The sequence below is a fragment of the Mya arenaria genome, chromosome 7, assembly GCF_026914265.1.
Source record: "Mya arenaria isolate MELC-2E11 chromosome 7, ASM2691426v1".
Lineage (NCBI taxonomy): Eukaryota > Metazoa > Mollusca > Bivalvia > Myida > Myidae > Mya > Mya arenaria.
This window is the reverse complement of record NC_069128.1, coordinates 4,535,292-4,560,958: the sequence shown is the minus strand read 5'-3', so window position 1 is coordinate 4,560,958 and position 25,667 is coordinate 4,535,292. Positions and strand designations below refer to the sequence as shown.

At 38.2% G+C, this 25,667-nt stretch overlaps 1 protein-coding gene across 1 annotated transcript; it reads right to left on the bottom strand.

Annotated features, from left to right (window-relative positions):
- Positions 1 to 12,802: 12,802 nt before the first annotated feature.
- On the bottom strand, positions 12,803 to 22,012 carry LOC128241871 (uncharacterized). The gene is made up of 3 exons (XM_052958983.1): positions 21,921 to 22,012; positions 16,363 to 16,495; positions 12,803 to 13,333 (listed from the first exon to the last, which is right to left on the bottom strand). The coding sequence occupies exons 1-3, from the start codon at positions 21,927 to 21,929 to the stop codon at positions 13,137 to 13,139; spliced, it is 339 nt and encodes a 112-aa protein (XP_052814943.1). The 5' UTR covers positions 21,930 to 22,012; the 3' UTR covers positions 12,803 to 13,136.
- Between the last annotated feature and the right edge of the window lie 3,655 nt (positions 22,013 to 25,667).

Sequence of the window (25,667 nt, the reverse complement as noted above, 5' to 3'; positions counted from 1 at the left end):
ATTATTTTTAAAATGTTTCGTCATTATTTAGCCGTAAACCAGACGAACATGCTCAATACACACTCTTATAAGTTTTGCCTACGATATACACTCACTAAAACTGAACATGTATAGCAATTTCAACTTCTGAGTAAATACTGTATATCGTATAGACCCATGCACAGCCTCGGAGTGCTCAGCTGTACATCCGTAAATTATGCGGTAAACGTTCTGAAGATATTAAGCGTTACAATCTTTTATTGAAACGGGGCCTTTGCGTTTTGGTATTATATCAATAACAGGATGATAGAAGAATGACGTTTGGATTGGGTATGCACAAGCTGATTTGAAAATCAGCCCTTTTTCAGTGTTGAAATGAGTTAAAATTTTGTTTGATGTGATCGCTTGTTTGAAGTGCACCAACGATATGAAAAAATCGTCTCTATTGTGAAACTGTCCAACTCTAACATTAAGCGCAACACTGTGAACGCTTAAGCGGTATTCATCAATCATTAAGCTATGTTTTCAATGAAGCAGAAGGGCTATAACTACACCACAGACAAAGAACAGTGCGACATATTTTAATCATTCCAACATTCTTGTAATGACGAGAAAATGACGAACACGTTCACTTTATAGTACTTACAGTATGAGGGTGCAAGGGTGACCACCTCTCACCCAAGAACTTGTTAGTTCAATCCCCAACAGGGGTACTGTTCATGGCTGTCCATATGAACGCCAGTACTGGTTTCTACCCAGAATCAGAGTCAGCTTCCGGCTGCCTTCACGATATCTATGTGTTAACTAACGGTATGTTTTCATCATTTGTGCAGATTATCCCTTTTTTTAACTCACTCCAATGAATTCAGTTGAAATTGCACCCCATCCCACCTCACTGGTGCATCACTCGAGGTTCACCTGTAATTATAGAATTTGCGAATTGGCGAAGCCAAGTATTTCAAATAAAAATTGAAGTCTGAAAACCTAGTTGAATCGAAATGGTTTAACTGGTGACCGCTGGTGAATATAATTATGTTAACATGAATATTATTTGTGAGTTGTTAGCAATGGGTTACATATATATATAGGTATGGTTTTTGTCTGCTTTTAATTTCTATGGTCTAATATAAAAAGAGGTACGGCGCAATACATTTTGAAAAAATATATAAATGTTGTGTGTGCCACTGGATTCATTTGTATGTTGAGTCAGCGTTTTTTGTCTGTTTAAGTATTAGAAATGCCTTTTAATGCTGCACGTGGAAAATGCGTTATAAAAAAATGAAATGAATGAAGGATCTGTCACAAGTAGTCATAGATAACACAATTCAACAAGTCCAGGAAATATGTTAATTGGCGAGCCTTTTGCGAGAGATTCTTTTTATCACATGCTTTTTTCCAGCTTTTAGCAATGAGCTAAATACCAAAAAGCAATGCTATTTGCATATTGCCGAAATGAAGTACCATGGAAATTCACAGATTAATGCGAACGTTTTAATTCTGTTTATAAGTACGATGCATACTCAGACGATACCCAGTACGAATAAAAATAAAAACAATATACTCTACACGCCATTTGCTTTTTAACATTGTGACGTAATATCCGCAAGGATGACGTCATCATTTGTTATTTATTCATGACATCATTTTCTGTTTGTTCATAACAATTACAGAAAGTATTTGTATGTTAGGGTTAATTTTGGCGATCTACGGAAAATGGAGCGAGCACAGCGAGGCCACAGGCTACAGGTACTTGTAAAAGTTGCAGTTTTAAGTTTATTCATCGTTTACGCAATTCCACTTCCACGTTCTCTGGTTCTCGCTCAATAGCATTTCCTCGTGATATCGTACATACCATTCAAGCTTTGTACAGTGTACACATACCTCGATGGCACAAAAAAGGTAACGTACAAGAAGAATTTTGAAACTTAATGAGACAGAAGACCCTATACGTGTGTGAGGTATGATTATATAAACGATGGAAACTTGACTGACTTCAATAACTCTCCAAAAATATTCCGAAACGGCGTATCTGTAATGATATTTCACGGAATACTGCCCCCAAAAGGCGGCTAATAGGAGAACGGCCGAAAGCAAGCTTAATTTCTCGTAAATCTGTTGTGGCTTAGACATGTCACCATTACATTTTGTCTCATCGGAAATAGGCTTTGTTACGCCTAGCATTATGGGATATAACCACTCGGAAAGCTTCTGTGTTTCTGGCTATTATATTTGAATGGGTTCAACAGATTTATGGACCATTAGGGAGTTTAATATATTTTTGAAGAAGAGAAGACGTTGGACGTATCGAATAAATAAGGTATCAGATGTACAAATAAGCGTTTTATTTAAGGTATTAGTTTCTCAAACATGTGACTTTGTGACGTTTTGATTTGTGACCCCTTATTGTATGTTTGGGCCCTTTTTGAAAAAGCATTTCTTGTCTGAAAGATTGTAAAATTGGTTATGCACGTTCGATTTCAGATGAAATAAAGAGTAATAACTTTATGTATAAAATATTTTCGGTTATTTCATTTTCATTTTTTTAATCAGCAAGCGAAAACGTTTCAAAGATACGGAATCAGGCAACACCATTACAGCTGCAATCTCACAGAAAGGCCGTTGTGACCAGTCTTTTATTACTGGCTTTCAGACATTAACCCCAAAAATTACTGATACCCAAGACAATTTGTCATTAAAACAGTTGCCAAAACGGATTACATTGGAGAGTGCAGCTTTAGACAATACGGTTGATGGAATCATCAAATGATCAAGTAATTTGTGGGTCGGATACATTCATCGAGCCATTGGTAAACATTTTAACAGTAATGCCACATACTGGCTCACATACTGATTGTAATTAAATATATTTAAAACACATGATCAATAAAGTAAGAGCAGTTTGATTTTTGATTCTTTCATCTGAAATTGGGCCTGAAATAGGCTGTTTTGTAATTTTTGAAGTTTATTATCAGTATTATATGAGCGTACTCATCTACCACCGCCTTCAACAAAACGCATAGAATGTGTTTATTTATAACGAATCCTTTGTAAAGCTGCACTCTCACATATTTTTTACAACTTTTTAATTATTTGTCTTGGAATGAGCAGATTTTTGCGTACATATCTGCAAACCAGTGATAAAACATTGCTGACAAAAGATCAGATCGCAGATTTTCATGGCTAAAAGCGTTCTTAACGGTTTACGAAAAATGCATAAAACATCAATGTTTTAACTTAAATATAGAAATCTGCGATCTATTTTTGTCAGCAGTCTGATATGACTGGTTTACATGCATTTACGCATAAATTGGCACGTTCCAAGACATTTAATAAAAAAGTTGTCAAAACGTGAGCGTGCAGCTTTTAAATGTACACGATTATAGTATTGTTTAATTATAAAAAGCATAACACCGCAACAACATTGAGATCCTTTAAAGTGGACGTTAATGGAGAAGTTACGCACATCTGACATGTGATATTTTCCTGGAGGATATTAACGCACTGTCTGGTTGTAATAGTGTTAGAGTTACTTACCGTTACCTTGTTATGGATGATAATTACAACATGGTTTTAAGAAAGTTGTATTCCAATCCAGAAAAAAAATGTTTACACAGTTAAGAGCTATTTTCGAAATTGTTTTGTTAAAATGACGATTCTTTTCTCCGTCTTGATAATAGAAAATTATGTAAAATTTTGTTTTCAATAAGGTTACACGCCTATTGGATCAAATGCAGTTGCATTTTTCTTTTTCAGAAAACATCACGATAAAAACACGACTGAGTTAACGGACGCTCCTGGGCAATGGATTCTATAATGACATTGGGCTGATTGATCGGAACGTTGTTAAAGGTAACAACATGATTAACGATATCTCTTTTAACTTTGAAAGTTGAACTATTTGATGATGCAAAAATATTTAAATGAATAGAAGCACACTTCAATAGGTGTCTCCAATCTGGTTAGAAATACAACAAACCACTTCTCTATCCATTAATCTTTCATAACAGTAAACATTTGAAATTTAACAACGATGTCTTAAACAACGCTATTAACTTTAACGAAATTCTAAACAATCGGTCTAATCTTGTTATATTCAACTACAATTCTTAAATGGTGGTATTTAAGTACCTAACAGACGTTCTCAGTAATTTACTGTGACTTTAAGGTTGCTTAATGAGTGTGTTAAACAGTGTGTCCTCGAGGACCCAACTGAACACAACAGTCATGTAAAAACAAGGTACATTACACACATAAAAAGAGAAAGACAAATAGGCTACCGCCTTGTAAAAGGATCGAATCATCTAATACCATCTTTAACTTTCTCTTACTTACAGATATGGTTACCAAACATAGATACATACACAGGAACCTTACAGGAAGAAAAACCGCCAAGATCCGAAAGAGCTTATTAACGTTTACTTTGTTTTTGAATGGTGTTAGTGTTGTTGTTCTTGTGGATGTTCTTTTTGTTTTACGTTTCAAATTGATAATTATCCTGTTTGTAGGCTCAAGTGGAGTTAACAGTGTCCTACGTGTATTTTGTTATACCTATTGATAATAACTGTCCATTAACATTATCCATTTCTCTTCCAATGAATTTATCAAATTATAAAAAAGGTATGCATATTATGAACTAATGCATATCGTCAATGAAAAATAATGTTAAATTTCATTAAAACATCCTTGATGAATGCTCTAAGCCATTACGTCAGTGTTTCAGTAATAACTTCTTTCTACATATTGTTAAGGAGAGAGCATTTCAAAATAATAGATCCATTATCGCCATACCTTTATGTCGCCTTTGAAATCTGAACTACAGCTTCTTAGAGTATTCTCTGTAACCTTCATGAAACGTCTGTAAGACGGACCACAGTACAGACGATGTAGCATATCCGTTGTTTTATTACATTATTGAGCTTTTTTTTAAATTGTTTTAACACCTGTACTTTCAAACGAGATCACAGTTTATGGCTGCTCAGCGTGCCCTTGTAGCAAACATTGTACAGACGTAATACATGAAGGGATTTAGAAGAAATTGTCCCAAACAATGGTCATCGATCGGTTCACTGTTCGTGAAGACTGATGGCTCACTGCTCGTGAAGACTGACGGCTCACTGTTCGTGAAGACCGACGGCTCATTGATCGTGAAGACTGACGGCTCACTGCTCGTGAAGACCGACAGCTCTCACTGTTCGTGAAGACTGACGGCTCATTGATCATGAAGACTGACGGCTCACTGCTCGTGAATACTGACAGCTCATTGATCGTGAAGACTGACGGCTCACTGCTCGTGAAGACTGACGGCTCATTGATCGTGAAGACTGACGGCACATTGCTCGTGAAGACTGACGGCTCATTGCCTGTGAAGACCGACGGCTCACTGCTCGTGAAGACCGATGGCTCACTGCTCGTGAAGACTGACGGCTCACTGCTCGTGAAGACTGACGGCTCATTGATCGTAAAGACTGACAGCTCATTGATCGTGAAGACTGACGGCTCACTGCTCGTGAAGACTGACGGCTCATTGATCGTGAAGACTGACGGCACATTGCTCGTGAAGACTGACGGCTCATTGCCTGTGAAGACCGACGGCTCACTGCTCGTGAAGACCGACGGCTCACTGCTCGTGAAGACTGACGGCTCACTGCTCGTGAAGACTGACGGCTCATTGATCGTGAAGACTGACAGCTCACTGCTCGTGAAGACTGACGGCTCATTGATCGTGAAGACTGACGGCTCATTGCTCGTGAAGACTGACAGTTCACCGCTCGTGAAGACTGACGGCTCATTGATTGTGAAAACTGACGGCTCATTACTCGTGAAGACTGACGGCTCACTGATCGTGAAGACTGACAGCTCACTGCTCGTGAAGACTGACTGTTCGTGAAGACTGACGGCTCACTGCTAATGAAGACTGACGACTTACAGCTCGTGAAGACTAAAGGCTCGTTGCTCGTGAGGATTGACGGCTTATTGCTCGTGAACACTGACGGCTAACTGCTCGTTAAGACTGAAGGCTCACTGCTTTTGAAGACTGACGGCTCACTGCTCGTTTAGACTGATGGCTGACTGCTCGTGAAGACTGACGGCTCACTGCTCGTTTAAACAGACAGCTGACTTTTGGTCAAGATTGCTTGTGAAGAATGTCGGCTTTCTGCTCGTGAAGACTTATGCCTACTGATATTCACTGCTCACGAAGACTGACAGCTGCTTTTTAGTATACACTGACGGCTTACTGCTCGTGAAGAATGACGGCCGAATGTTGGTAAAGACTGACGGCTTACTGCTCGTGAAGACTAACGGCTGAATGTTGGTAATACTGACGGCTTACTGCTCGTGAAGACTGACAGCTGAATTTGGTAAACACTGACGGATTACTGCTCGTGAAGACTGACGGCTGAATGTTGGTTAACACTGACGGCTCACTGCTCGTGAAGACTGATGGCTGAATGTTGGTAAACACAGATGGATTACTGCTCGTGAAGACTGACGGCCAAATGTTGGTAAACACTGACGGCTTACTGCTCGTGAAGACTAACGGCTGAATGTTGGTAATACTTACGGATTACTGCTCGTGAAAAATGACGGCTGAATGTTGGTAAACACCGACGGCTTACTGCTCTTGAAGACTGACGGCTTAAATTTGGTAATACTGACGGATTACTGCTCGTGAAGAATGACGGCTGAATGTTGGTAAACACTGACGGCTTACTGCTCTTGAAGACTGACGGCTGAATGTTGGTAAACACTGACGGATTACTGCTCGTGAAGACTGGCGGCTAAATGTTGGTAAACACTGACGGATTACTGCTCGTGATGACTGACGGCTTACTGCTCGTGAAGACTGACGGCTTACTGCTCGTGAAGAATGACGGCTTACTGCTCGTGAAGACTGACGGCTGAATGTTGGTAAATACTGACGGCTTACTGCTCTTGAAGACTGACGGCTGAATGTTGGTAAAGACTGACGGCTTACTGCTCGTGAAGACTAACGGCTTACTGCTCGTGAAGACTGACGGCTGAATGTTGGTAAAGACTGACGGTTACTGCTCGTGAAGACTAACGGCTTACTGCTCGTGAAGACTGACGGCTGAATGTTGGTAAAGACTGACGGCTTACTGCTCGTGAAGACTAACGGCTTACTGCTCGTGAAGACTGACGGCTGAATATTGGTAAGGTCTGACGGATTACTGCTCTTGAAGACTGACGGCTGAATGTTGGTAAAGACTGACGGCTTACTGCTCGTGAAGACTGACGGCTGAATGTTGGTTAACACTGACGGCTTACTGCTCGTGAAGACGTATGCCTTCTGATATTTACGGCTCGTGAAGACTGACAGCTGACGGTTGGTAAAGACTGGCGGCTTACTGCTCGTAAAGAGTGTTTGCCCACTGCTCTTTAAGACGGGACCTGTTGGCAACTTTATTGCAACCTATCGGCAATTATCATCAACAGTTGCTGTGGCAGACATTTGTACGAGCCTCAACTACTTTTAGGTTGTTAAAAACTTACAAACATGTACGAACGGATAATTGGAATATTATCGGAGAATTCCGAAAGTTGTTCAAGATTATATACTCACATTGATCTTCTATAAGAAAAATAAGAAACTGACAATGCCATTGGATTTAGGCAGTACTGGATGAGACCGAGCATCCCTCAAAAGCTCTGTTTGAGGATTATGCTGAAATATGCATCACTGGATGAAGCTATGGATCCCAAAAAGGCAGTTTTTGGGACTATATCATTCCTGTTACTCTATTATATATTTCGTTTTTTGTGTGTGTTTTTTTTGGTATTATATTATCGAAACGCACTTGATGCATTTTAAATTAATATAATTTTGAACGTATTTCGTCACAATCGATCGGCGAACTCGAAATAAATGATAGCAGACTGCTGTTAACGACCAGAAAACGACCATATTTAAAGGCGAACGGTTTGCGATGCAATAAAAAGACATCACTGGCCTACAACGGTGTTCTAGACACCACCTACAACACTATACGGCATCTTACAACCATCTAGCGGCCATGGTTGTCGGCAATTTGCGATAAGTTGTGGCCCATGTGTTTCATAGGACCTTAAGTAAGAACAATGAAGGTAAAGAAATAAAACTCACAACACAAAACATATTCTTACTATATCTATACGTTTATTACTATCAACTACATCTGTAAAATCTATATGCAGTAGTAATGACAAAAATGAAACATTTCATTAATATATTCCCTACAAGTTCATATTCATAATCAATATCGTTTAAAAAATCACTTAGTATCTACGTTACGTTGAATGTAGTAAATGCCAAACAGTGACACGACCTTCTTAATGTAGATCCGTTTCCTATTCAGTTATCTCTCATGTTGAGCAGAGCAACTTACAAAAATAGTAGGATTTAAGATATATACATATTTTAGAACACGCATTATCACACGACATACGTGGTGGCGGTGATTGATATATGGCACAGGAAGTAACCGTTGTCAAAGTCTATTCTCTGCACATGCTCTGTGCCTGAGGTGACCCCTTGACCTCTTGTGCCTCTTGGACAAGGGCACACAGTGGACAACACAGGATCGTCAGACAGTCTTTGATCGTGTCGCCCTCGATCCCTTTCTGTTCGCGGATCCTCCCTCTGATTTTTATCCACATGAGGAGGTTCAGAACCGGCACGAGATAGGCTAGACCTGAAAAGCACGATAAAGAATGTATGAAGTGTGGATTAGCGGTAAGGCAGTAATTTCCCTTGGTCGTTGTTTGACGCAAGATAATCAAATTCTGAAAGGCACGAGTAAGTATTGGATCGTGGCCGAGTGTTCAAACTACATGCAACGTACGCAAACTAAGGGCGTTTTTGTTGATAACAAACCAGTTTCAGTTTTGGTGTCAATGGTTTTAGCAGTTTCGAACTAATTTTTGACAGTTTGGCTTGAAGTAACAAATGCATGGTTTTTGTACAGTTTAAACAACTTGGCGGAGCTACTGCATGTAGCCATTATTTCTAATTATAAATGTAACCTTTATCATTTAGCTCATTTGCACATTGTAAGGCATTGTTATCAAAAGGATTGAGTTTCAACAAACGTGGTTGATCACTTTCCGCCATGTTGGTTTCAAAGTTAACTAGTTTTCGGATGGAACGAACCGATGAAACCACCTCCGGTAGGGGTTTCGATAGTTCCGGTTTCGGTTTTCGTTAAAAAACACACACGATAAAACTGGTTTTGGTTTTATTTGAAACTGTAACAACAAATGCAAAGTTCGTGAAACCGATCTAAAACCAAAACCAGTTTATAACCAACAAAAACGCCCTAGACTCTATCCTTCAAAACACGCAATGAGTTGCCACGTCATTGATATTAAATTCTGATTGGATAAGCGCGACGTCATTTAACCAATGATAAAGAGGTTTCATGTATCAGCTTTTGTTTACAAAGGTATGTTGTCAGACATTTATTAAAAAAAGATACTCGATACTGTTAAGTTTTAATCGTAATTAACAATTATTTGAAATGTAAATTTAAGAATTGATCGCATTTTTTTCTAGCGTTTATGATGTATAAACGATAGCACGCTTCATGGAATTTGGTTGCGTAGAAAACAAAAACATTAATGAAATAGACCAGAATTGACAGTTTCATATTTGAATTTCCCACAATTTTCTTGAGGTGATCCCAAACCACCATCTCCACATAGGATTGTTCGAAAAATACACATCCCCTTCTCTTCCCATCCCTTCCCTACATGCTGTGCCCCCTCTAATGCCAAATCATGGATCCGTGCTGGTTGCTTTACCCGCGTTTAATATTAAGTTGGGACACGTAGCTGATATCTTATTCAATTGATAACCCGAACCTTAATCATTATTGTTATGAATTTTAGTGTTATCATTTGACGCACTCGATGTCATATTCATTTCAGCATGTTCCTGTTTTCTTCTTTTTCGAACAGTTGATATAATTTGTACTATCTGGTCATACAGCGCAAATGTTTTTGTTTTTTTATAAACATTGAAGCCAATGTGTATTATTGCAAGATTTACAATAGTTGGATCATATAATTACAGTTTTGTGCATATTATCGTTGTTTGGTTTATGTGTCTGGTTCGGTCTAACTGGTTAAACAAGACAGTTGACACGAATGGCTCTACCTCTAGACAGGGCTTGTTTTGCGTATGGAAATAGCCCATACTTTATTCTTTCTTAATGCGGTCTCGGTACCTTAAAGTGGATCAGCGTGTGTAACCATGCTGCGAATATCAAAGATATATGCCACCAATTCAGAAAATTACCTGATATTCAACCTCATCCAGTATGAGATGAATTTTATTTGATCGTATATATACTAATTAGTATTTATAGAAATAAAGGTTCAGTTATGTTTTTAAAGACTGACGGCTCATTGCTCGTGAAGACTGACAGTTCACCGCTCGTGAAGACTGACGGCTCATTGATCGTGAAAACTGACGGCTCATTACTCGTGAAGACTGACGGCTCACTGATCGTGAAGACTGACAGCTCACTGCTCGTGAAGACTGACTGTTCGTGAAGACTGACGGCTCACTGCTAATGAAGACTGACGACTTACAGCTCGTGAAGACTAAAGGCTCGTTGCTCGTGAGGATTGACGGCTTATTGCTCGTGAACACTGACGGCTAACTGCTCGTTAAGACTGAAGGCTCACTGCTTTTGAAGACTGACGGCTCACTGCTCGTTTAGACTGATGGCTGACTGCTCGTGAAGACTGACGGCTCACTGCTCGTTTAAACAGACAGCTGACTTTTGGTCAAGATTGCTTGTGAAGAATGTCGGCTTTCTGCTCGTGAAGACTTATGCCTACTGATATTCACTGCTCACGAAGACTGACAGCTGCTTTTTAGTATACACTGACGGCTTACTGCTCGTGAAGAATGACGGCCGAATGTTGGTAAAGACTGACGGCTTACTGCTCGTGAAGACTAACGGCTGAATGTTGGTAATACTGACGGCTTACTGCTCGTGAAGACTGACAGCTGAATTTGGTAAACACTGACGGATTACTGCTCGTGAAGACTGACGGCTGAATGTTGGTTAACACTGACGGCTCACTGCTCGTGAAGACTGATGGCTGAATGTTGGTAAACACAGATGGATTACTGCTCGTGAAGACTGACGGCCAAATGTTGGTAAACACTGACGGCTTACTGCTCGTGAAGACTAACGGCTGAATGTTGGTAATACTTACGGATTACTGCTCGTGAAAAATGACGGCTGAATGTTGGTAAACACCGACGGCTTACTGCTCTTGAAGACTGACGGCTTAAATTTGGTAATACTGACGGATTACTGCTCGTGAAGAATGACGGCTGAATGTTGGTAAACACTGACGGCTTACTGCTCTTGAAGACTGACGGCTGAATGTTGGTAAACACTGACGGATTACTGCTCGTGAAGACTGGCGGCTAAATGTTGGTAAACACTGACGGATTACTGCTCGTGATGACTGACGGCTTACTGCTCGTGAAGACTGACGGCTTACAGCTCGTGAAGAATGACGGCTTACTGCTCGTGAAGACTGACGGCTGAATGTTGGTAAATACTGACGGCTTACTGCTCTTGAAGACTGACGGCTGAATGTTGGTAAAGACTGACGGCTTACTGCTCGTGAAGACTAACGGCTTACTGCTCGTGAAGACTGACGGCTGAATGTTGGTAAAGACTGACGGTTACTGCTCGTGAAGACTAACGGCTTACTGCTCGTGAAGACTGACGGCTGAATGTTGGTAAAGACTGACGGCTTACTGCTCGTGAAGACTAACGGCTTACTGCTCGTGAAGACTGACGGCTGAATATTGGTAAGGTCTGACGGATTACTGCTCTTGAAGACTGACGGCTGAATGTTGGTAAAGACTGACGGCTTACTGCTCGTGAAGACTGACGGCTGAATGTTGGTTAACACTGACGGCTTACTGCTCGTGAAGACGTATGCCTTCTGATATTTACGGCTCGTGAAGACTGACAGCTGACGGTTGGTAAAGACTGGCGGCTTACTGCTCGTAAAGAGTGTTTGCCCACTGCTCTTTAAGACGGGACCTGTTGGCAACTTTATTGCAACCTATCGGCAATTATCATCAACAGTTGCTGTGGCAGACATTTGTACGAGCCTCAACTACTTTTAGGTTGTTAAAAACTTACAAACATGTACGAACGGATAATTGGAATATTATCGGAGAATTCCGAAAGTTGTTCAAGATTATATACTCACATTGATCTTCTATAAGAAAAATAAGAAACTGACAATGCCATTGGATTTAGGCAGTACTGGATGAGACCGAGCATCCCTCAAAAGCTCTGTTTGAGGATTATGCTGAAATATGCATCACTGGATGAAGCTATGGATCCCAAAAAGGCAGTTTTTGGGACTATATCATTCCTGTTACTCTATTATATATTTCGTTTTTTGTGTGTGTTTTTTTTGGTATTATATTATCGAAACGCACTTGATGCATTTTAAATTAATATAATTTTGAACGTATTTCGTCACAATCGATCGGCGAACTCGAAATAAATGATAGCAGACTGCTGTTAACGACCAGAAAACGACCATATTTAAAGGCGAACGGTTTGCGATGCAATAAAAAGACATCACTGGCCTACAACGGTGTTCTAGACACCACCTACAACACTATACGGCATCTTACAACCATCTAGCGGCCATGGTTGTCGGCAATTTGCGATAAGTTGTGGCCCATGTGTTTCATAGGACCTTAAGTAAGAACAATGAAGGTAAAGAAATAAAACTCACAACACAAAACATATTCTTACTATATCTATACGTTTATTACTATCAACTACATCTGTAAAATCTATATGCAGTAGTAATGACAAAAATGAAACATTTCATTAATATATTCCCTACAAGTTCATATTCATAATCAATATCGTTTAAAAAATCACTTAGTATCTACGTTACGTTGAATGTAGTAAATGCCAAACAGTGACACGACCTTCTTAATGTAGATCCGTTTCCTATTCAGTTATCTCTCATGTTGAGCAGAGCAACTTACAAAAATAGTAGGATTTAAGATATATACATATTTTAGAACACGCATTATCACACGACATACGTGGTGGCGGTGATTGATATATGGCACAGGAAGTAACCGTTGTCAAAGTCTATTCTCTGCACATGCTCTGTGCCTGAGGTGACCCCTTGACCTCTTGTGCCTCTTGGACAAGGGCACACAGTGGACAACACAGGATCGTCAGACAGTCTTTGATCGTGTCGCCCTCGATCCCTTTCTGTTCGCGGATCCTCCCTCTGATTTTTATCCACATGAGGAGGTTCAGAACCGGCACGAGATAGGCTAGACCTGAAAAGCACGATAAAGAATGTATGAAGTGTGGATTAGCGGTAAGGCAGTAATTTCCCTTGGTCGTTGTTTGACGCAAGATAATCAAATTCTGAAAGGCACGAGTAAGTATTGGATCGTGGCCGAGTGTTCAAACTACATGCAACGTACGCAAACTAAGGGCGTTTTTGTTGATAACAAACCAGTTTCAGTTTTGGTGTCAATGGTTTTAGCAGTTTCGAACTAATTTTTGACAGTTTGGCTTGAAGTAACAAATGCATGGTTTTTGTACAGTTTAAACAACTTGGCGGAGCTACTGCATGTAGCCATTATTTCTAATTATAAATGTAACCTTTATCATTTAGCTCATTTGCACATTGTAAGGCATTGTTATCAAAAGGATTGAGTTTCAACAAACGTGGTTGATCACTTTCCGCCATGTTGGTTTCAAAGTTAACTAGTTTTCGGATGGAACGAACCGATGAAACCACCTCCGGTAGGGGTTTCGATAGTTCCGGTTTCGGTTTTCGTTAAAAAACACACACGATAAAACTGGTTTTGGTTTTATTTGAAACTGTAACAACAAATGCAAAGTTCGTGAAACCGATCTAAAACCAAAACCAGTTTATAACCAACAAAAACGCCCTAGACTCTATCCTTCAAAACACGCAATGAGTTGCCACGTCATTGATATTAAATTCTGATTGGATAAGCGCGACGTCATTTAACCAATGATAAAGAGGTTTCATGTATCAGCGTTTGTTTACAAAGGTATGTTGTCAGACATTTATTAAAAAAAGATACTCGATACTGTTAAGTTTTAATCGTAATTAACAATTATTTGAAATGTAAATTTAAGAATTGATCGCATTTTTTTCTAGCGTTTATGATGTATAAACGATAGCACGCTTCATGGAATTTGGTTGCGTAGAAAACAAAAACATTAATGAAATAGACCAGAATTGACAGTTTCATATTTGAATTTCCCACAATTTTCTTGAGGTGATCCCAAACCACCATCTCCACATAGGATTGTTCGAAAAATACACATCCCCTTCTCTTCCCATCCCTTCCCTACATGCTGTGCCCCCTCTAATGCCAAATCATGGATCCGTGCTGGTTGCTTTACCCGCGTTTAATATTAAGTTGGGACAAATAGCTGATATCTTATTCAATTGATAACCCGAACCTTAATCATTATTGTTATGAATTTTAGTGTTATCATTTGACGCACTCGATGTCATATTCATTTCAGCATGTTCCTGTTTTCTTCTTTTTCGAACAGTTGATATAATTTGTACTATCTGGTCATACAGCGCAAATGTTTTTGTTTTTTTATAAACATTGAAGCCAATGTGTATTATTGCAAGATTTACAATAGTTGGATCATATAATTACAGTTTTGTGCATATTATCGTTGTTTGGTTTATGTGTCTGGTTCGATCTAACTGGTTAAACAAGACAGTTGACACGAATGGCTCTACCTCTAGACAGGGCTTGTTTTGCGTATGGAAATAGCCCATACTTTATTCTTTCTTAATGCGGTCTCGGTACCTTAAAGTGGATCAGCGTGTGTAACCATGCTGCGAATATCAAAGATATATGCCACCAATTCAGAAAATTACCTGATATTCAACCTCATCCAGTATGAGATGAATTTTATTTGATCGTATATATACTAATTAGTATTTATAGAAATAAAGGTTCAGTTATGTTTTTAAACCAATCCATAGAAATGGGATCGATTGAATATGTACGTGTTAATTGTTATATTATTGGCACGTGATGTGCGTTAACATGATAATAATTTACTATAAGTATCTATCATGTGTTTCCGGTACGGATAGAAAAATCCGACCCGAGGGCCCGGACCGGAAAAACATAATTGATATTTTTTCTTGAATTCCTAAAATTATGAATTTGTGGAAAAACTGACGTAGAAAACGCACTTTTGTACATTTCACCAAAAAGCGCGTGCGACGTTTTGTACTGACGTCATAAAGCGCAGTAATTTAAAATCACTATCGACGTCAAATAGTTCCTTAAAATATCACGCTTTTACGATTATTTATTTCCAAGTGTTGTATACTTATATTTTTGATTGCGCTTTAATGAAATTGCATAGTATACTTTTCACAAACCATACAATAAAAGAAATAAGAAATGGGGCGGTGTTCCGCGTGACTCATCTTACATGGGGGGTGTAAGATGAGTTTTTTCCAGCACCTGTCACATGACCGGAAACACACGTCGGGTATGCAAGAATTTGCATTCTTGCTGCAACTAAACCGAGTTCGGCGACCCTTTCTTTTATTGAATGTGTGAAGGTTTCAACTACTGTGCAGATAAATACTATCAGTAAAGCAAAACTCTTAAATGAACCCGTCTGATAACCCTTGGTCTGTTTGTTGTCCGTAATCATGTCAATGTCAGATTACAGATTATCGAAGGGGTTTGCCGATAGTAAGATAAATGTTGCGAAATTTTACAATACCAGTCTGCACAAGCCAACACGCTCCCGAAATCAAATATGGAGCAGTCAACATTATCTTTATCTTTAATTTTAAATTAGACCCCAACTAACCATCTGTGGAGTATTATGTCGCCATGGATGTATTTGCATTGGTCATACACATGATGTATGGGTTAGATCATAATAAAGCTCTAAACAGGGTTCATTAAAGTCTTGCAGTTTTAACTACTGGGCTTGTCCTTGTAATTTTCATTGTATAATTAACATTTATCGTTTGCTGGCTCTTTATGATAAAAGATGATTGCACCTTTATTTGTTAACAATAAAAAAAATTCATACTGGTTTCAATGTAGTTTCATTTAACCACATGTTAGATGAGTAGGTACATTAAATGATCTTAATTGGAACAGAATAATTTCAGTTATTAACACTTTAATTCAAACATTGTTAATAAACATTATGCTTACACCCAATACACACTTTGCTAGCATAATCTATTAATGAACTGTAAGCATTAATGAAGTGTAATATCGGTCTACGTAAAAAAAACTTTTCGAAGCAAGATTGATAACCTTACCACACGTAAAACAGCTGCCTTCTCCAATGGCCTCAGCCGTCTGCCCGAATGCAACACATGGCACGAGGTAAGCGATGATACATGTTCCGAAGTCGTCAAAACAACCAAACAGGGAATGCGACCATTGACCAACCTGGAAAGAAAGAAACTAGTTGTCACCATTTGCTAATCATTATATAGAAAATATTGCAGATTGTATCAGGCTTAAGATCGCATATTCCAAGACAGAACTACCTTTTTGGTGTAAACTGCGTTTCAATTAAACTGTCGTGAAAAAAACAACATCTAATATATTCTGCCCGTAAATGTATAGGTGTCACTGATCACATGTAAAGGTGCACTCTTACTCCCAAAAAAGATTTACTACAATTAATAATATTGTTTTTATATTCCAAAAAAGGATGAATAAATGTTGAACACAATGGTTCTTATGAAGGATACTAAGTTTGATTTGAAAGAAATGAGCATAAAACACGGTATTTCTACCTTATAATACTGTAGTAGATCACAGTAAATCTTTTAGCATTCATTTATCATTTAATAATTTTGCTCTTCCTGCTATTAAATACACGGTTACACTCTTGTTATCAGAAACTAATATTTTCCAGAAATGCATTATTTAGTAAGTAGTTAAAGGTTTATCAGTTAAAATTAATGTTTGTTATACATATTTGTATGTATTGATTTTGAATAAGAGTGTCACTTTAATAAGCGTAAGGTTTAGGTATAATGAGATGTCTTATTGAAACAGAACCCAGCCTTTTACTTTGTATCAAAATAATTCCAAATACTGATAAATACTATTGGTAAAAAAGAAAGAGACCATCAAAATCCTGGCATCAATATCACAAACATGATTACTTATACAAATATCAACTCATTTTAAAACATAACGTCAAAAGTTATTTAATCGTGTAATAAAGAACATCGACCGAAAATACGTTGAGCGTATATTAGAATGTGGTTCTTGTTGTGTGGTGTGGTGTGGTGTGGATGTGTGTCTCACGTTGAGTGTATATTAGAATGCGGTTCCCTAGGTGTGGTGTAGTGTGGATGTGTGCCTCACGTTGAGTGTATATTAGACTGTGGTTCATGTTGTGTGGTGTAGTGTGGATGTGCCTCACGTTGAGTGTATATTAGACTGTGGTTCATGTTGTGTGGTGTAGTGTGGATGTGTGCCTCACGTTGAGTGTATATTAGACTGTGGTTCATGCTGTGTGGTGTAGTGTGGATGTGCCTCACGTTGAGTGTATATTAGACTGTGGTTCATGTTGTGTGGTGTAGTGTGGATGTGCCTCACGTTGAGTGTATATTAGACTGTGGTTCATGTTGTGTGGTGTAGTGTGGATGTGTGCCTCACGTTGAGTGTATATTAGACTGTGGTTCATGTTGTGTGGTGTAGTGTGGATGTGCCTCACGTTGAGTGTATATTAGACTGTGGTTCCCTAGGTGTGGTGTAGTGTGGATATGCCTCACGTTGAGTGTATATTAGACTGTGGTTCATGTTGTGTGGTGTAGTGTGGATGTGCCTCACGTTGAGTGTATATTAGACTGTGGTTCATGTTGTGTGGTGTAGTGTGTATGTGCCTCACGTTGAGTGTATATTAGACTGTGGTTCCCTAGGTGTGATGTAGTGTGGATATGCCTCACGTTGAGTGTATATTAGACTGTGGTTCCTTAGGTGTGGTGTAGTGTGGATGTGTGCCTCACGTTGAGTGTATATTAGACTGTGGTTCATGTTGTGTGGTGTAGTGTGGATGTGCCTCACGTTGAGTGTATATTAGACTGTGGTTCATGTTGTGTGGTGTAGTGTGGATGTGCCTCACGTTGAGTGTATATTAGACTGTGGTTCCTGTTGTGTGGTGTGGTGTAGTGCGGATGTTTGTCACGTTGAGTGTATATTAGACTGTGGTTACCGTGGTGTGGTGTGGTGTGGATGTTTGTCACGTTGAGTGTATATTAGACTGTGGTTCCCGTGGTGTTGTGTGGTGTGGTGTGGTGTGGATGTTTGTCACGTTGAGTGTATATTAGACTGTGGTTCCCGTGGTGTAGTGTGGATGTGGAACACCAGTAAACTACTTGTTCAAAAGTATGTATATAATAGGGTTTTTTAATAATAGTTTATAAACATTGGGTTAGTTGTCGTATTTACGCAATTGCATATTATGATTGCTTTGCCTTTCTGGTTTTTACATCGATTTATTTACTAATGAACATTCTACAAACTCATAATGATCAAAACAATGGTTTCTTTGTTGTGCGTTTGGCCATTTCAATATTAATTGCAAAATTATTTGTCTATGAATGCTACAAAAAAGATATTTGTACCGGCAGTACAGTTAAAAATAGTATTTGCTATAAACATGTTTATGTATAATTCTTTAAAATGAAGATTGTTTTGTTTTTTCAGGTCACATTGAACGTAACAGGCTAAACCTAAACTGCTGTGTGTGCATTTCTTTAAGACTTCACAAACCAAATTAATACCTATATTGTTGTGTAAGCATTTATATCCGACGTCAATAAATAAAATACAATACCTGTATTGTTGTGTAAGAATTTCTATTAGACGTCACAAATAATATACAATACCTATATTGTGGTGTAAGCATTTCTATTAGACGTCATAAATAATGTACGTTACCTATATTGTGGTGTAAGCATTTCTATTAGACGTCATAATTAACATACGTTACCTATATTGTCGTGTAAGCATTTCTATTAGACGTCATAAATAAGATACAGTACCTTTATTGGCGTGTAAGCATTTCTCTTAGACGTCATAAATATTATACATTACCCATTTTCTTGTGTAAGCATTTTTATAAGAAGTCACAAAAACATTGCCTATATTGTTATGTATGCATTTCTATTAGAAGTCACAAAAACATTGCCTATATTGTTATGTATGCATTTCTATTAGAAGTCACAATAACATTGCCTATATTGTTATGTATGCATTTCTATTAGAGGTCACAAAAAACATTGCCTATATTGTTATGTATGCATTTCTATTAGAAGTCACAAAAACATTGCCTATATTGTTATGTATGCATTTCTATTAGAAGTCACAAAAACATTGCCTTTATTGTTATGTATGCATTTCTATAAGAAGTCACAAAAACATTGCCTATATTGTTATATACGCATTTCTATTAGAAGTCACAAAAACATTGCCTATATTGTTATGTATGCATTTCTATTAGAAGTCACAAAAACATTGCCTATATTGTTATGTATGCATTTCTATAAGAAGTCACAAAGACATTGCCTATATTGTTATGTATGCATTTCTATAAGAAGTCACAAAAACATTGCCTATATTGTTATGTATGCATTTCTATTAGAAGTCACAAAAACATTGCCTATATTGTTATGTATGCATTTCTATTAGAAGTCACAAAAAACATTGCCTTTATTGTTATGTATGCATTTCTATAAGAAGTCACAAAAACATTGCCTATATTGTTATGTATGCATTTCTATTAGAAGTCACAAAAAACATTGCCTATATTGTTATGTATGCATTTCTATTAGAAGTCACAAAAAACATTGCCTATATTGTTATGTATGCATTTCTATTAGAAGTCACAAAAAACATTGCCTATATTGTTATGTATGCATTTCTATTAGAAGTCACAAAAACATTGCCTATATTGTTATGTATGCATTTCTATTAGAAGTCACAAAAACATTGCCTATATTGTTATGTATGCATTTCTATTAGAAGTCACAAAAACATTGCCTATATTGTTATGTATGCATTTCTATTAGAAGTCACAAAAACATTGCCTATATTGTTATGTATGCATTTCTATTAGAAGTCACAAAAACATTGCCTATATTGTTATGTATGCATTTCTGTGAGAAGTCACAAAAACATTGCCTATATTGTTGTGTATGCATTTCTGTGAGAAGTCACAAAAACATTGCCTATATTGTTATGTATGCATTTCTATTAGAAGTCACAAAAACATTGCCTATATTGTTGTGTATGCATTTCTATAAGAAGTCACAAAAACATTGCCTATATTGTCGTGTATGCATTTCTGTGAGAAGTCACAAATAAAACCCTTACCTATATTGTCGTGTAAGCATTTCTGTGAGAAGTCACAAATAAAAACATTGCCTATATTGTTGTGTATGCATTTCTGTGAGAAGTCACAAATAAAAACATTACCTATATTGTTGTGTATGCATTTCTGTGAGAAGTCACAAATAAAAACATTACCTATATTGTCGTGTAAGCATTTCTGTGAGAAGTCACAAATAAAAACATTACCTATATTGTCGTGTAAGCATTTCTGTGAGAAGTCACAAATAAAAACATTACCTATATTGTTGTGTAAGCATTTCTGTGAGAAGTCACAAATAAAAACATTACCTATATTGTCGTGTAAGCATTTCTGTGAGAAGTCACAAATAAAAACATTACCTATATTGTCGTGTAAGCATTTCTGTGAGAAGTCACAAATAAAAACATTACCTATATTGTCGTGTAAGCATTTCTGTGAGAAGTCACAAATAAAAACATTACCTATATTGTCGTGTAAGCATTTCTGTGAGAAGTCACAAATAAAAACATTACCTATATTGTCGTGTAAGCATTTCTGTGAGAAGTCACAAATAAAAACATTACCTATATTGTCGTGTAAGCATTTCTATATGAAGTTGAGATTCAAACAATTTCACGGCATTACTCAGTCATAACTTAACGGCAGAAGTTAGTATTGTCATGTGAAACATTAATTATGCTGAGCTAATGTCGCGATTATATAACGAGAATTACCCTCGGGGACAAAATGAACACTCGTGGGTAAATTTACCCCAGGGGCAAATTAACGCAAATACAAACATTAACATGTATCTAAGAAGTTACTTAGTATTTAAAGCTTTATCAATTATTTTATTTTTATCATATTAAACAGTTGGCTCTTTATTTTAAAAAAATGTCTTTATTTCAGCTGACAAATAATAGCGATCAGAAATAAAAATGAATACGGTCCGAGATACGCCACTATGCTAGGATTAATATTTATATCCCCTACAATATGAAATGTTTCTTCAATTTACGAAAACACAAACAAGGTAAATTTATATGCATGCATGAAGTGGAAGTACTTTTTTGGCCAAATGAGGCAATCACTCCAAAAATACTGGCAGTTGTTTGCATCACATATTTAAAGTGTGTTACTGTCTTGGCATTTTACAAAACAAATTTATAACACCATTAGATAATAACAACAACGCTGGTAAACGCAACGGTTTAAAAAATATATATATTACTACTCATTTAAACAAAACAAAATTAATATGTTGATTAATTTTGAAATGGATACAAAATGAATTTCAATTTGTATTTTATTGCCGTTGTCCTAAAATAGTCTCCTTTGTTAAAGTTTGGTAAATATGTCTGTTCCGAAATTAAAGTAGTGAATCAGGTAATGTCATTTAGTTAACAGAGGTGAATTTTAAGCAAGCGTATTGTATGAACAAAGGCAATACAACGTACATTTTATTGTTTTATTTGTTTTATATAACAAAATGATTAATTTTACCTGAGCCATTTTGTATCTAATTACAAATATCCAATAACCACGACTATAACTGTCTTAAACAATTGTAAAGTCTACGCTGACTTTTCAGTAATCAAACAAAAACGGAAACGCGAACAAGACGCCCACAAATATATTAAGCCACGTGAATTTACTGATTAAACACATCACTATCTAGGTCTAGCTGTTTCGTTTAGTGTTTTTGCTGAATGTAACATCTTTCTTAATTTATTGCAATGAATTATATTGTCATCTATTAAGTTTCAGTTTCATTTTATTGGCAATATCAGCAAATCCGTGCTTCTGGCAAAAGTTTACATCAAACAAGGATGGCCACAAAACAAGGTAAACAGAAAAAAGAGAGAAAAAACATTAATATTAACACATACAACATCCAACATATAGGTAATCGATAACTGCAAGTTTCAATCTTATAGGTGATTTACAGATTTTTTAAACGTTACATACTATTCGCATTTGCTCTATGCATTCACAATATTGAACCATGCTTGAACATACTGATCATGTAGCCTTTGTTTGAGCAATGCTACAATTTAAGAAAACATATTTAAAACCAAGTTCATCAAGAATATGTTCAACAGATTTACCCAAAATAGTTTAATATTGATATTTAAGAATGTGTCACGTTGAGTGTATATAAGACTGTGGGTCCTGTTGTGTGGTGTAGTGTGGATGTGTGTCTCACGTTGAGTGTATATTAGACTGTGGTTCATGTTGTGTGGTGTAGTGTGGATGTGTGTCACGTTGAGTGTATATTAGACTGTGGTTCCTGTTGTGTGGTGTAGTGTGGATGTTTGTCTCACGTTGAGTGTATATTAGACTGTGGTTCCTGCTGTGTGGTGTAGTGTGGATGTTTGTCTCACGTTGAGTGTATATTAGACTGTGGTTCATGTTGTGTGGTGTAGTGTGGATGTGTGTCACGTTGAGTGTATATTAGACTGTGGTTCATGTTGTGTGGTGTAGTGTGGATGTGTGTCTCACGTTGAGTGTATATTAGACTGTGGGTCCTGTTTTGTGGTGTAGTGTGGATGTGTGTCTCACGTTGAGTGTATATTAGAGTGTGGTTCATGTTGTGTGGTGTAGTGTGGATGTGTGTCACGTTGAGTGTATATTAGACTGTGGTTCCTGTTGTGTGGTGTAGTGTGGATGTTTGTCTCACGTTGAGTGTATATTAGACTGTGGTTCATGTTGTGTGGTGTAGTGTGGATGTGTGTCACGTTGAGTGTATATTAGACTGTGGTTCCCTAGGTGTGGTGTAGTGTGGATGTGTGTCTCACGTTGAGTGTATATTAGACTGTGGTTCATGTTGTGTGGTGTAGTGTGGATGTGTCTCACGTTGAGTGTATATTAGACTGTGGTTCCTGTTGTGATGTGTAGGGTGGATGTGTGTCACGTTGAGTGTACATTAGACTGTGGTTCATGTTGTGTGGTGTAGTGTGGATGTGTGTCTCACGTTGAGTGTATATTAGACTGTGGTTCATGTTGTGTGGTGTAGTGTGGATGTGTGTCTCACGTTGAGTGTATATTAGACTGTGGTTCCTGTTGTGTGGTGTAGTGTGGATGTGTGTCTCAGGTTGAGTGTATATTAGACTGTGGTTCATGTTGTGTGGTGTAGTGTGGATGTGTGTCTCACGTTGAGTGTATATTAGACTGTGGTTCATGTTGTGTGGAGTGGTGTGGATGAGTGTCTCATGTTGAGTGTATATTAGACTGTGGTTCCTGTTGTGTGATGTGGATGTATGTCTCACGTTGAGTGTATATTAGACTGTGATTCCTGTTGTATGGAGTGGTGTGGATGTTTGTCTCATGTTGAGTGTATATTAGACTGTGGTTCCTGTTGTGTGGTGTAGTGTGGATGTGTGTCTCACGTTGAGTGTATATTAGACTGTGGTTCATGTTGTGTGGTGTAGTGTGGATGTGTGTCACGTTGAGTTTATATTAGACTGTGGTTCATGTTGTGTGGTGTGGTGTGGATGTGTCTCACATTGAGTGTATATTAGACTGTGGTTCCCTAGGTGTGGTGTAGTGTGGATGTGTGTCACGTTGAGTGTATATAAGACTGTGGTTCCTGTTGTGTGGTGTAGTGTGGATGGGTGTCTCACGTTGAGTGTATATTAGACTGTGGTTCATGTTGTGTGGTGTAGTGTGGATGTGTGTCACGTTGAGTGTATATTAGACTGTGGTTCCCGTTGTGTGGTGTAGTGTGGATGAGTGTCTCACGTTGAGTGTATATAAGACTGTGGGTCCTGTTGTGTGGTGTAGTGTGGATGTGTCTCACGTTGAGTGTATATTTGACTGTGGTTCCTGTTGTGTGGTGTGGTGTGGATGTGTGTCTCATGTTGAGTGTATATTAGACTGTGGTTCCTGTTGTGTGGTGTGGTGTGTATGTGTGTCTCACGTTGAGTGTATATTAGACTGTGGTTCCTGTTGTGTTGTGTGGTTTGGATGTGTGTCTCACGTTGAGTGTATATTAGACTGTGGTTCCTGTTGTGTTGTGTTGTGTGGATGTGTGTCTCATGTTGAGTGTATATTAGACTGTGGTTCCTGTTGTGTGATGTGGATGTGTGTCTCACGTTGAGTGTATATTAGACTGTGATTCCTGTTGTATGGAGTGGTGTGGATGTTTGTCTCACGTTGAGTGTATATTAGACTGTGGTTCCTGTTGTGTGGAGTGGTGTGGATGTTTGTCTCACGTTGAGTGTATATTAGACTGTGGTTCCTGTTGTGTGGTGTGGTGTGGATGTGTGTCTCATGTTGAGTGTATATTAGACTGTGGTTCCTGTTGTGTGGTGTGGTGTGGATGTTTGTCTCACGTTGAGTGTATATTAGACTGTGGTTCCTGTTGTGTGGAGTGGTGTGGATGTGTGTCTCACGTTGAGTGTATATTAGACTGTGGTTCCTGTTGTGTTGTGTAGTGTGGATGTGTCTCACGTTGAGTGTATATTAAACTGTGGTTCATGTTGTGTGGTGTAGTGTGGATGTGTCTCACGTTTAGTGTATATTAGACTGTGGTTCCTGTTGTGTTGTGTGGTGTGGAGGTTTGTCTCACGTTGAGTGTATATTAGACTGTGGTTCCTGTTGTGTGGAGTGGTGTGGATGTTTGTCTCACGTTGAGTGTATATTAGACTGTGGTTCATGTTGTGTGGAGTGGTGTGGATGTTTGTCTCACGTTGAGTGTATATTAGACTGTGGTTCCTGTTGTGTGGTGTGGTGTGGATGTGTGTCTCATGTTGAGTGTATATTAGACTGTGGTTCCTGTTGTGTGGTGTGGTGTGTATGTGTGTCTCACGTTGAGTGTATATTAGACTGTGGTTCCTGTTGTGTTGTGTGGTGTGGATGTGTGTCTCACGTTGAGTGTATATTAGACTGTGGTTCTTGTTGTGTTGTGTGGTGTGGATGTGTGTCTCATATTGAGTGTATATTAGACTGTGGTTCCTGTTGTGTGATGTGGATGTGTGTCTCACGTTGAGTGTATATTAGACTGTGATTCCTGTTGTATGGAGTGGTGTGGATGTTTGTCTCACGTTGAGCGTATATTAGACTGTGGTTTCTGTTGTGTGGAGTGGTGTGGATGTTTGTCTCACGTTGAGTGTATATTAGACTGTGGTTCCTGTTGTGTTGTGTGGTGTGGATGTGTGTCTCACGTTGAGTGTATATTAGACTGTGGTTCCTGTTGCGTGGTGTAGTGTGGATGTTTGTCTCACGTTGAGTGTATATTAGACTGTGGTT